This window comes from Furipterus horrens, unplaced genomic scaffold, assembly GCF_987537825.1.
Source record: "Furipterus horrens unplaced genomic scaffold, mFurHor1.1.pri manual_scaffold_8, whole genome shotgun sequence".
NCBI classification, from domain to species: domain Eukaryota; kingdom Metazoa; phylum Chordata; class Mammalia; order Chiroptera; family Furipteridae; genus Furipterus; species Furipterus horrens.
In genome coordinates this window covers 56,552,595-56,565,340 of record NW_028327178.1, presented here as the reverse complement: position 1 = coordinate 56,565,340, position 12,746 = coordinate 56,552,595, and the positions used below count along the sequence as shown (strand labels likewise).

The following is a 12,746-nucleotide window of genomic DNA, read 5'->3' as shown; positions in this document are numbered from 1 at the left end:
TACCTTCCACTCACCATCACCCCCAAATATCTTAATTTATTGCCTTATTAATTCCTACTCACCCTTGTATCTAAGCTTAAATGGCACTGCCTAATTAAAAAAATCTTTCCTGAATTTTTGTCTTGGTCAAACCTCTGTACTACTTGTGTAAGTTGGGTCTGAGCCAGATTGCCTAGGTTCAAATCCTGATTCCAACACTCACTAGTCATAGGATCATAGGATCATAGGAAAGCAGAGAAACCTCATAATGTAACTGAGTCCAAGCTCAGATGGCCTGCTGCACAACAGACCAATGAGTTAAGTGACAAGGTATTGGGGCAAGGAAAGTAACTACTTGAAGAGCCAGCAAGTTGAGATGGTAAACTAGTACCCTAAAGAATGATCTTAAGAAAGTACAGAATTCAGGCTTCTTTTCTGTCATGGAAATGGGGAAACAGGAGGGGTTTGAGGTTGATTGATGACCTAAGACATCTGAGTGCCAGCTAGGGTCTGAGGAAGATTGCAAAACTTATTTTTTCTTAGTCTGTTGACTCCAGTTGATGTGAGTCCAGTCTTGAGGTTCCTGTCAATCTTTGTACATACTTCCCTTATCTTCTCAGGAGAGGCAGTTCTGGTAAGGGACTGTTTTTGTAAAACTCAAGATGTAAGCAGAATTCCTTCTGATGATTAGCATATATGACCACAGGAATAAAACAAGCTTAAAATGATGGAGTCAGAGAAGCTGAGCATTTCACTCTGTTACAATAATGACCAAGTTTCCTAATTTGAAAACAGGGTCATAGTATCGATTGTATCAAGTTGCTGTGAGATTATTACAGTAGTCCCTCTCTATATCGCGGTTCACTTAACACGGCCTCACTGTATCACGGGATTTTTAGAAATATATTTATTTATCGCGGATTTTTCGCTATATCATGGGATTTTGCCATACTGTATACATATGTTGTTAAAGTTACATAGGTTTAAGAGTGCAGAATATGTTTAATAACATAAGTAGTGTTTATAAAAGTGTGCAAAAAGCTAATAAAAGAGTGGGAAAAGTTTAAGAAGGGACTGGGAATGGTTTATAAGTGTGGGAAGGGTTTATAAAGCCTTAAAATATATATAAATACTAAAATAAATGTAAGGTTCCTACTTCGCGGATTTTCACCTATTGTGGGGGGGTCTAGAAAGTAATATCCGTGGTGAGGAAATACTGTAATGAGTTTACACATATAAAATGCTCAGAACATGACAACATGGCACAGTAAGTACTTAACTGATATAGGTCTCATTATTATATGCTTTTACAGCACTATGTGCTTCTTTTTCAGAACTTACTGGGGCTAGAACTTTGCTTATTGGTGTGATGTTGATTAACTCTCTCAACAGTGGATGCTTGATACAGCAAAGATGAGTGTGTTTGCCCACAAGCGCATCCCCAGTATCTAGGCTAAGGCTTAGCATCATAGGTATGCTGGATATCTTTCACTTGTCCTTGCAGATCCACTTTCTACCCTCACCTGATTCTGTGCCCCAGGAGGTTGAGACATCTATAGACTATCCATGACACCCTTAATCATTTGATTTTTTGTTGGGTTTGGCTATTGGAAGACACTGGCAGGAGGTTAACATAGAATAAGGTTGGGGTATTTATTCCCATGGCTCTCTCTGCCAGGCCCCAAGCTGGTAGTAGTTATATTTCTTGACTAAAAACCTCCTCTTAGGCACCAACTCTTTACCACTCCACAGTTCAAGTGAATGTGTGGTGGTAGCAGGTCCCCACTGTGCCCAGGTTCAGGGTGCTTCACCACTCATTATTCCCGTGTATCTGTAAAATGTCTCTTCTTTAAACCCTGCCCAATTACTCAGTTAGCTGTCATGTCTTTCCAAAGAACCTGACAATATGTTCTTTGTCAATATTTGTTGTAATTATTTTACCATATAAAGTATGAAAATTAATAAACAGAAACCTGATTTAAACTAGAGTTTGGAGGGTAGAATAGAGAACTTTAATGCAAGACATTCAACACATTATTGACCCCAACAAAGAGACACATCTCACAACTCCAATAAGAAGTGATACTACTTTACTAATTTCCTCAGCAGGAAGATTCCTCCTTGGCCAGTAACGGCTCAGTCAATGAGAGACTGCTGTAAGTCAGCCAATGAGAACACACTATACTTCAAGCTTTCAGTTTCTTCCAATAGGACCTTCACTCCCCTTACCCCCACCCCCCAATAAAACTATTCCTCTTCTTTGTTTCCCTGGATTTTCACATAGTCACCATAAGACTGCAAGTCTCAAATTGCAATTTTTTGTTGTTCCCAAATAAACTCATGTTGCTAGAAAAATACCTGGGTGTTTCTCTGTTTAAGGTCAACAAAAGATAATTCTCAGTTCAAATCATGGCTAAAGTTGTTATGATGTGCTAATAAAAGAACAATTAGTCCTATGCCCATTTTTTAATTGGATTGTCATTTCTGGTGTTGAATCATATGAGTTCTTTATATATTTTGGAGATCAAACCCTTGTCCAAGGTATCATTGGCAAATATGTTTTCCCATATGATTGGTTCCCTTTTCATTTTGCTGGTGTTTTCTTTAGTCGTGCAGCAGCTTTTTAAGTTTATATAATCTCATTTATTTATTATTTCCTTTATATACTTTGCCCTAGGAGATATACCAGTGAAAATATTGCTGCATGGCATATCTGGAACCTGCCCATGTTTTCCTCTAGGACTTTTATGGAGTCATGACTTATATTTGTCCTTTATCCACCTTAAGTTTATGTTGTTGTATGGTGTAAGTTGGTGGTCTAGTTCCATTTTTTTGCAAGTACCTATCCAGATCTCCCAACACCTTTTATCAAAGAGGCTATTTTTACTCCATTTTATGCTCCTTTCCCCTTTGTCAAATATTAATTGACCATATAGACTGAGGTTTATTTCTGGGCTCTCTATTCCGTTCCATTGATTTATGTGTCTGTTCTTATACCAGTACCAGACTGTTTTGATTACAGTGGCCTTGTAATATAGTTTGATATCAGGTGTTGTAATCCTTCCTACTTGTTCTTTCTCAAGATTGCTGAGGCTATTCGGGGTTGTTTATGTTCCATATAAATTTTTGAAATATTTGTTCTAAATCTGTAAAATATGTCACTGGTATTTTAATAGGAATATGTTGAATCTATAGATTGCTTTAGGGATGATGGACATTTTAATGATGTTAATTCTTCCAATCCATGAACCTGAACAGACACTTATCTAAGGAGGACATACAGATGGCCCATAGATATATGAAAGGATGCTCAACATCACTAGCCATCAGAGATATAAATTAAAACCACAATGAGATACCACCTCACACTGGTCAGAATGGCCATGAGTAACAAGTCAACAAACAAGTGCTGGTGAGGATGTAGAGAAAATGAAACCCTAGTGCACTGTTGGTGGGAATGCAGACCGGTGCAGTTACCGGGGAAAACAGTATGAAATTTCTTCAAAAAACTAAAAATTGAACTGCCTTTTGATCCAGTGATCCCATTACTGGGATTATACTCAAAGAATCCTGAAACACCAATTCAAGAGGACCTATGCACCTCTATGTTCATCGCAATGTTATTTACAATATAGCCAAATGCTGGAAACAGCCTAAATGACCATCAGTAAAGTAGTGGCTCAAGAAAGAGTGGTATATTTAAACAATGGAATACAATTATACATAGCAGAAAGAAGGAACCTCTACCCTTTGTGACATTATGGATGGAAATAGGAAGTATTATGTTAAGTGAAATAAGCAAGGTGGCAAAAGACAAATACCATGTGATCTCACCTATAAGTGGAACCTAATGAACAAAACAAACAAGTGAGCAAAGTAGAACCAGACACGGAAATAAGGAACACACTGACAGCGACTAGAAGGGAGGTGGGAGGGGGATAATGGTGGAAAGAAGGGGAAGGGTCTAATGAAGGAACAAGTATAAAGGACCCATGGACATGGACAACAGGGTAGGGATTGACTAGGAGTTGGGGGTGGGTGGGGAGGGGAAAGCAATGAGGGAAATATTGGGACAGCTGTTAACTGAACTACAATAAAATAATATACATTAAAAAACTATTAGTGAGTACACACATCACGCACACACACAATTTTTAAAGAGAGAGTTCCGGAGCAGTGGTTCTCAAATAAAAGAGTGTATCAGAACCACCTAGAAGGCTGGTTAAATATTGCTGGGCTTGGGGAAAGGGAAGATTAATAATCTGCATTACTAACAAGTTCTCTGGTGATGTTGATGCTTCTAGGCTTGGAGACTACAGTTATGATGAACATTGCGCTAGAGAAATGCCAGAAATTTTTGTTACTTATAGACATAAGTCCCATGGTTGCATTAACATTTTTACAAACACAAAATGCCAAATGCAACATACTTTATGCTTTATTTTACATTTTTCTGATCATTAGAATCTAAACAGAGGTTTTTGCTTAAAAAAATAAAAAAGAAAAAAGGTGAAAAAAAAGCAGTAACAAGAGTAAAGGCTGGAAGCAGATGAAGGGGTTTGTAAGGCCCCATCCTGGGCAGGGCTGTACACATTTCCAGAGCACACCAACAGAGTGGCCCATGGAGCTGGACCTGGTAAAGGCGGCAGTTAAGCCAGGGCTCAGGCTTGGGCACACCATGGATCTTTTTCCCCCGCTCTACCCCAATTGGGCTACATTGCATGAAACAGGGATATCAGTAAATGAGTAGATCAGAGTGCGCTGGATACACTTCTTCCTTCAGATCTTCAAGCCTGAGCACCCTGATCTCCACACATATGTGAGCTTATTCATACTCATCCAGCACATAGGCACATGCAGTCAAATTCACACACAAAGAGTGCTTCCGATTGTATGCTCCGTCATGGACTCAGGTTCCAATGCCAGCTCAGAGTGTATGTGCATATCCTTAGCAGATTGACATAGGGCCACTTTAGAGGCAGGGAGACTTAAGGACCCAGCCAAGGTGGTGTGAGGAAAAATTCTATTGACTAACTGGAGCTGCCTGGTCTCATTAGGAAGGTCCAGATGCTGATTCTGAAATGCTATCCAGCTCTGCATCGCTCTGCAATACCCAGCTGATTAGAAAGCAGAGTGCTAGGAGGCTAGTCCCCAGGAAGTCCCCCAGTCCTGTGAGGTAGGGAATACAGTGATTGTCAGGATCCAGGGCCTGGTGCCATGTCAATCGAGCCATCACTTCTGCCAGGTACAGCAGGATTGTCACCTGTCAAAAGAGCAAGCAGACACAAAAGACAAGGACCAAGTGAGAAGGCCAAGTGTCATTAAAAAACACTAGCAAATTTTAAGGGCAGACACTGAGGTGGACATGTCAACCCCAGGTAGTCCCCTTCCCCGAGCTTCTCTTGGGGTCTGATCCCAGCTATGATCTAGCACAGAGGCCAGAGAGTCCACCCTCTTCCAACTTGCCTAGCTTTCCTCCACGTGGCTGGCCTCTGCTCCTGGCATCCTGAAGTACCGGACAGACCTACTGCCACTCATTAGCCTTGATCTTCTCTGAAGCACCAGCTCCACTCAATATCCTTGGAACCTTAGACACGAAAATTGCTGAGACTTGAACTTGGGTTATCTGGACGCCCTCTCACAGTTAGTTTTGGATGGTTGGCTTTTCTTGAAGGTGCCACAGGGTAGTTCACACAGCCTGGTCAGGTCTCAGGGCTTCTAAGTCTCTTGTTGCAAACTAACCCTAGCCCCTCTCCTGCTACTGCTCAGGACAGTTTCTCAGACTGCCCCAGCCTATCCTTCAGGGTCAGGGATATGCTGTGTCTGCAAATGATATAACTCAAGGAGATTTGAAAATGCTATTCCCTTAGAATTGTCTACAAGTGCCCACAGTAATCCCTGCAGAGGCCCCAGGCCCACTAGGACATCAACCAGCTAGTCTTGGCAGAGTTTGCTGTGTCCTTAATCTTTGAGGCAGGTACCAGCAGGCACCAGCTTAATCTTTCATGTACTTATCACCATCCAGCACTGACTAAAGTCCATACATGCCTTTTAGAAACATCCCAGCAAGGGTCTGCTCCCTGCCCAACTATTATCTGGGCTGAGTGATGCACATGGGCCAGTTCATCAGCTGGACCTGATCGTCAGCTTGCTTTATGGCAACATGCTGCATTTTCAGGATGGTGCCTTTGATCCTCTGATGAGGAGTGTGGAGTGAGCTGTATACAGTAAGAACTATGCCTTGTGGATGGTGGAATAATGAATGTGTTGTGTGGCGGGTGGCTTATGCAGTGTGAAATGTGGAATATGCTATGTGGAGAGTGCAGTATGGAGTATGAAGTGGCCTCTGGGTCTGATCATACCTTTGGGCTTGAACAAGTTAACTTGACTCCTGAAAGAGGGGGACTATGTCCTGCATGTCCAGGAGCACCCAACTCCACCTCTTCAGCATCTCTCCCAGGGAACAAAGCTTGCTGGCTGCTTAACCGCCGAATGCTGCTTTGCTGCTGCAACAGCTGTCCTTACCTGGATCAGGCCTGTTAGCAGATAGAATGCCACAAAGATCTTGCCATTTGGGACCGAACGACCTTCTACCAGGTAGATAACATAGAAGAAAATCAGATGGCCCGGAATCACCAGAAAGATCAGAACTCGAGCTGATATAGAATTGATTTCTGGAATAAACAGAACCAAGCAAGTTATGTGACTTGCCTGACAGCAGAGGCCACCTTGGCATGTGACAGTCCAGTGAGGCATCTGCATTCATTCAGCTACTTTCTGAAGGTGACAATGGGTAGTTCCCACAGCCCTGGTAGACTATGTGGCAGGCATATTTAAGCAAATGGGGATATAGTCCTGTCTCTTCCCTCACGGAACTGACATTTTAAGAGAAGAGAGAAAAACTGGAATAGAGTAGCAAAAACAAACAAACAGGAAAGGCTGTTTCAAATAGTGACAACCACTAGAAGAAAATAAATCAGGGTAATGTGGTAGAAAATAAAGTATCTATTAGCGGGAATGAGCTGCTGGAGATTGGAAGCTCTCTCAAGGAGATTACATTTAAGCTGAGTTCTGAATCTGGGGAAAGAGATTCTGGCCAGAGGAAAGAGGATGTGCAAGGGGCTTAAGGTGCAAAGACCTCAGGCTCAGTGTGTGGAGTTAAGTGATTGGAGAGGGTGGTGCACTCATGGGGCCTTCAGCACATTGGTGAGGTAGGAGGGAGCACCACTTCAGGATCCAGCACTCTATGAGTTTGTGACAGGCTTTTCAAACATAAAAGTTTCAATGAAAATTAAGTCTCCATTTGATTGTGAATTAATATATAATGTATTTTATCAACTTAATAAGAGAAAGGAAAAAAATTGTATGTAGCTTAGAAGCTGAAAATTCTACTATCAAATAATATGTAGAGAAAGAATGGAAACATACAAGAGCACCAAAATCTATTCATGAGGACAAATTAGACAAGTTGTAAAAAACTTTAAAAAGAGTAAGCAAGTAATTATTATTAGCAGCTGACACAAAACTTAAAATTTATAGGGAGACACATAAAAGAATTTAGTGCCCTGGCTGCTATGGTTCAGTGGATTGAGTGTCGGCTTGCGAGCCAAATGTTGCTGGTTCGATTCCCAGTCAGGGCACATGACTAGGTTGCCCATCAGGTCCCCAGTTGGGGGTGCAATTGAGAGGCAACCACACAGTGATGTTTCTCTCACTCTCTTTCTCCTTTCCCCTCTCTCTAAAAATAAATAAATAAACAAGCAAACATAAATAAATAAAAGAAATTATTTTTTAAAAAAATTTAGTAAAGTATTTAAGTGCTGCTACAGACTGTTTCCCCCCAAAATCCATGTTATAACCTAACCCACAATGTGATGATATTTGATGGTGGGGCCTTTGTGAGGTGATTAGGTTCTGATGGTGGAATCCTCATGAACAGGATTCATGCCCTTATAAAAGAGACCTCAGCGAGCTCTCTCACCCCTTCAACCCCATGAGGACACAATGAGATGACAGCTGTCTATGAACCCAGAAGCAGGCCTTCAATAAACAGGGATCTGCTGGTGCCTTGATCTGGACTTCCAGCCACCAGAACTATAAAAAATAAATTGTTTTTTATATGCTACCCAAATATGTTTCTGTTATAGCAGCCTGAACTAAGATGGTACATAAATAATACACAGTAAATTCTTTTTCTATATACAAATGGTAAGTCACAAAATATAATGAGAACTTCCACTTCTAGACAAGATTAAATAAACATACTTATTCCTATTCCTCTCACTAAATACAACTAAAAACTCTGGACATTATATATAAAACAAACATAAGAAGATTCTGAAAGGTGGAGGGAAAAAGCAAGCTGGGTAGGGACCTCAGGGTCCAGAGAACATGGTGGTGAGTTTCTCAAATTGGTTTTTTTTGGCCTTATATATCCCAGACTGAGTGCTGGGGAATTTGGTGACCCAGAAATGCCAATGGACACTGACCAAATAAATACTCAACAAAAACTTGCTTTCTCTAGCCCAAGGTCCAGAAAAGGGACAGCCTAGCAAAACAGAAAACTTCTAGACGATAACTGCTTTATTCTAGCCAAATACCATAGCAGCCCCACCTCTATCAGCAAAGGCCAAGTGAGGAGCTTGGACTTTTGTCTGCTCTCATCCAGGTGGAAGGTTGGTATTCACCCCTTTTGGCTGAAGTCATATAAGAGAAGGTAGAGTAGTAGAAAATTAAGTGGTACTCTGCCTAATGGTAATAAGGACCCCACTCCCACCCCCCAACACACACACACACACACACACACACACACTCACCATATCAGTGAAGGCCATTTGGGCAAAATAATAAGGCACTCCTCACCTTCCCCAAAAAGTGGTGTCAGAGAAACATGGACTCCAACCCTGCTCACCATAAGGAGGTGCTCCTTTTCCCTTAGAGCATCAATGCAGAAGGCAGGGTAATCTGGACTTCCACCCCTACCTGGCAGAAAGGACGCAGTACATTTCTTTTTGCCTAGTGATGCATAAGATTCATAGTTTTATAACATAATATTCCAAATGTCTAGGATTCAATCTAAAATCACTCATTCTAGCAAGAAAAATCTCAACTTAATGAGAAAAGACAACCAACAGACAGTAACACCAAAATGACACAAATGGTAGAATTATGTGAAAGTGATTTTAATGAATCCATTTTTAAAATGTAATTTTAATATTTTAATAACTATGTATGGTGACAGATGGTACTAGGTTTATCAGGTGATAGCAACTACAAACACACATAAAACACATGATAAACAGAGAAAATCTCAGAAAAGAAACAAATCTCAGGAAAGAACATAAAAAAGAACCATAAGGACATTTTAGAACTGAAAAAATACAATAGCCAAAAATAAAAACAACTCAATGAAAGCATCAATAGCAGAATAGAAAGGACAGAGAAAGGAATCAGTAAACTTGATGAAAAAAGCTGTAGAAATTAGCCAATCTAAATGACAGAGAGTAGTATATACAAGGAAAAAGTTAGAGAGTGCCTCAGAGAGTTGTGGGACTACAACAAAAGATCAAACATTTCCCTCATCAGAACACCAGAAGGAAAGAAATAAAGAAATAATAGCTTAAAATTTCCCAAATTTTTGGCAAAAGATAAATCTATGTATCCAGAGAGCTGAGTGAATCCAAGTAGGTTAGCCCCAAAGAAATCCACACTAATGTATATCATATTCTAAGTCTAAAAAGAAAAAGTCTTAAAATAAGCAAAAGAGAAATGATACCTTATGTATACAGCAAAGAATTCAAATGATGGCAATTTCTCATTAGAAAAACAAAGTCAGAGGGAAGTGCCACAGCTTTCAAGTGTTGAACTATTAACCCCCAAATTTATATCCAGTGAAAGTATCCTTCAGGAATGTGCCAGCAGACCTACCTCAAAAGAATGGCTAGGGATCCAAGATGGTGGAGAAGTAAGTGGAAGTTACACTAACCTCTGAGAACCAATCTGGAATTACAACTTAATTGTGGAAAAAACATATTGAATAACCAAGTGAACACTGGATGGAGAGAAGCCGTATAACAAGAGACAGACAGAAAAGGCTGCTTCATCACAATGTGACTGGTAGGAAGTGTGAATACACCAGAGAGCTGGCTGGGCTCCCACGGGTGGCAGCTGAAGGGACAGAGAAACATTTCAGCAGTGGGGGATTCCCCCTAAGAAGGGTGGGGTCTAAACCCCCTGCTGGGCTTCCCAGCCTATACCAACAGAGCGGAAAATAAAATAACACCCAGCTGTGAAAAGTGAAAAGCTGCGTAGTCTTTTGCTGGCCAGAGAGAAATGGCTAGAGACAAAGAGCTCATAAAGAGACCACATACAAAAATATATTGCCACTCATTTACTCTGGGCTCCAACAGAGGGACGGCACAGTGGACTAGAGACGCTTAAACAGAATTTTGGGCCGTGGCTTTGAGGAGGGAACTGAAGAAGCAGTCAACCAGGTACCAGGGCTCACTCATTTCCCTTACTACAGGCAGACCACTCCCATCCAAGGGGCTTCAGCCTGAGGGGAAGCAATAGCCCCACCCTCTGGGTTTAAGATTGAGAGCTGATCAGTTTGTGAATAGATTAACAACTAAAGGAGACAAAGGCAACTGATCTCTGCTAGTCTAGAACAAGCTGCCTAGGTCCAGACTGGCACATGATCTGACACCATCAGAGGCAGATCTGGGAAGTACAGAAAGTGCACCTTTACAACAGTATACAAGACATGGTGTAGGAGTGACTCGCAGTCAGCAAGCTGGAGGGAAGAACGCACCAAAGAGCAACAGAACAACAACCAAAACCCAAATACAATCAGACAGCCCAAATAAATGCCATAAAGGACAAACCCAAGAGCATCAAGTTCAGGTGATCAAGGAGACTGCACCACTGAATCGCACAAGTCTCCTGCCATAGAAGGTCACGACACGAAGACAGGAAGTCAAAGCACATCAATCTAAAAAGCAGAAACAAACAAGAAGAGTCACAAAAAATGGCGAGACAAAGAAAGAACTCTCCATTGAAATGAAAAGAGGAATCTCCAGAGAGAGTGCAAAATGAAATAGAGATGAGCAAACTATCAGACATGGAATTCAAAATAATGATTATAGGAAAGCTCAATGAGCTCAGTGAGCTCAAAGAAAACTACAAAGAACTCCAGGGAAGCTACAAGGAACTTACTGAGAACTATACCAGCATGAAGAAGGACATAGAAACCATTAAAAAAAGCCAGGAGAAAATGAAGAATACAATTTCTGAATGAAGAACATGCAGAAGGAATCAAAAGCAGACTAGAGGATGCAAAAGATCAGATCAGTGAGCTGGAGGACAATGTAGAAAAAAATTCCCAGACAGTGCAAAAAAACAAAAAAAGGCTGAAAAAGAATGAAGAGGTTTTAAGAGAGCTGCAGGACAACATGAAACGTAATAATATCTGTAACATAGGAATACTAGAAGGAAAAAAAAGAGAAGCAAGGGATAAAAATCCTGTTTGAAAAAGTAGGACTTCTGGCCACAGTGGAGGCTTAGACTGACACGCTTGGTCTCCCTCTACAACTATGAAGGAAAACAACTACCTCAAAACAAAAAGTAACTAGAAATTCCAGAAAATAAAACTACATGGGAGCCCAACATATGAAGTTATAAACCAGCGGTGCTCGTCCGGATGGGTAGGAGGGGCGAGAAAACGTGGTGCTGTGTGTGGTAGCAGTGGGGATAGTGGCGGGACTGAGAGAAATGCCAGCAGAGCAAGTCCAGCTGCAGTCAAGTCCTGGCAACTTGTGATCCCAACGCTGGGGAGGGCCGACCCCCCATTGCCTCGGACAGAGAGGCCCAGAGGGTGGGATGACTGATCCTGGTCTTTCAGTGAAGAGTAATGGCAGGAATCCATCTTGTACCCCCGACCCCACACAAAGCGCCACAGTGTGGCAAAATAGGTCGCTGACTGCCACCGGTTGCTGATCGCTGCAGATCGCCGGGCAGTGACGAGTGCACAGGGTTCTGCCCCCTACAGCCTGACCGGGAAGCAAAGCTAAACACAAATCCGTTAGAATGAAGCAGACAACGATTGAAATCCCAGTGATGCAGCTCACCAGGCAGCAGATGTGAGACTTGACAGAGGAACAAATAGAAAACCTTTCTGAGGCACAGTTCAGAGCTATAGTTATCAGGTGGTTTACAGAATTAACAAAAGATTTGAAACAAGACAGGGAAGGAATGAAAGCTACTCATACTGAAACGAATGAAAACACATACAAGACAAGTGGTGAGGAAATAAAATCCAAAGATCAAAGCAACAAACCGGAACGCAGGGAAGGAACAAACAGTCAACCAGTGCAGAAAGAGGAAACAAAAAGTAAGGAGAGTGAGGAGAAGATCAGAAACCCCTGGGACAGCTATAAGCAATCAAACATTTGGATAATATGATTGCCAGAAGGTGAAGAAGAAGAACTAGAAACTAAAAAATTATGTGAAAAAATAATGAAGCAGAACCTCCCTAACTTGGGAAAGGAAATAGACTTATAGGGCCAGGAAGCACAGAGAGTTCCAAAACAACTGGACCCAGGGAGAACCACACCAAGACACATTAAAATCAAAATGTCAAAAATTAAAGATAAAGAGAGAATCTTAAAAGCAGCAAGAGAGAACAACAGAATCATGTACAAAGGGGTCCCAATTAGACTATCAGCTGATTTCTCAAAGGAGACCCTGCAGGCAAGAAGGGACTCGCAAGA

General features: G+C 41.4%; 1 protein-coding gene across 9 annotated transcripts in view; it reads right to left on the bottom strand.

Annotated features, from left to right (window-relative positions):
* Nucleotides 1-4,666: 4,666 nt before the first annotated feature.
* The window catches only part of SLC41A3 (solute carrier family 41 member 3), a 73,795-nt gene continuing 65,715 nt past the window's right edge, over nt 4,667-12,746 (bottom strand). For 4 of the 9 annotated variants that reach the window (XM_090285871.1, XM_090285875.1, XM_090285872.1 and 1 more), the window contains 3 exons: nt 8,842-8,994; nt 6,505-6,653; nt 4,667-5,242 (listed from right to left, as the gene is read on the bottom strand). In XM_090285871.1, coding sequence (XP_090141997.1) covers nt 5,033-5,242; nt 6,505-6,653; nt 8,842-8,994 — 512 coding nt within the window. In that variant the 3' untranslated portion in view covers nt 4,667-5,032. Of the gene's footprint in view, nt 5,243-5,445; nt 5,567-6,504; nt 6,654-7,960; nt 8,074-8,841; nt 8,995-12,746 lie in introns of those variants that run through there. The other 5 variants (XM_090285876.1, XM_090285877.1, XR_016512733.1 and 2 more) reach the window with 4 other exon arrangements.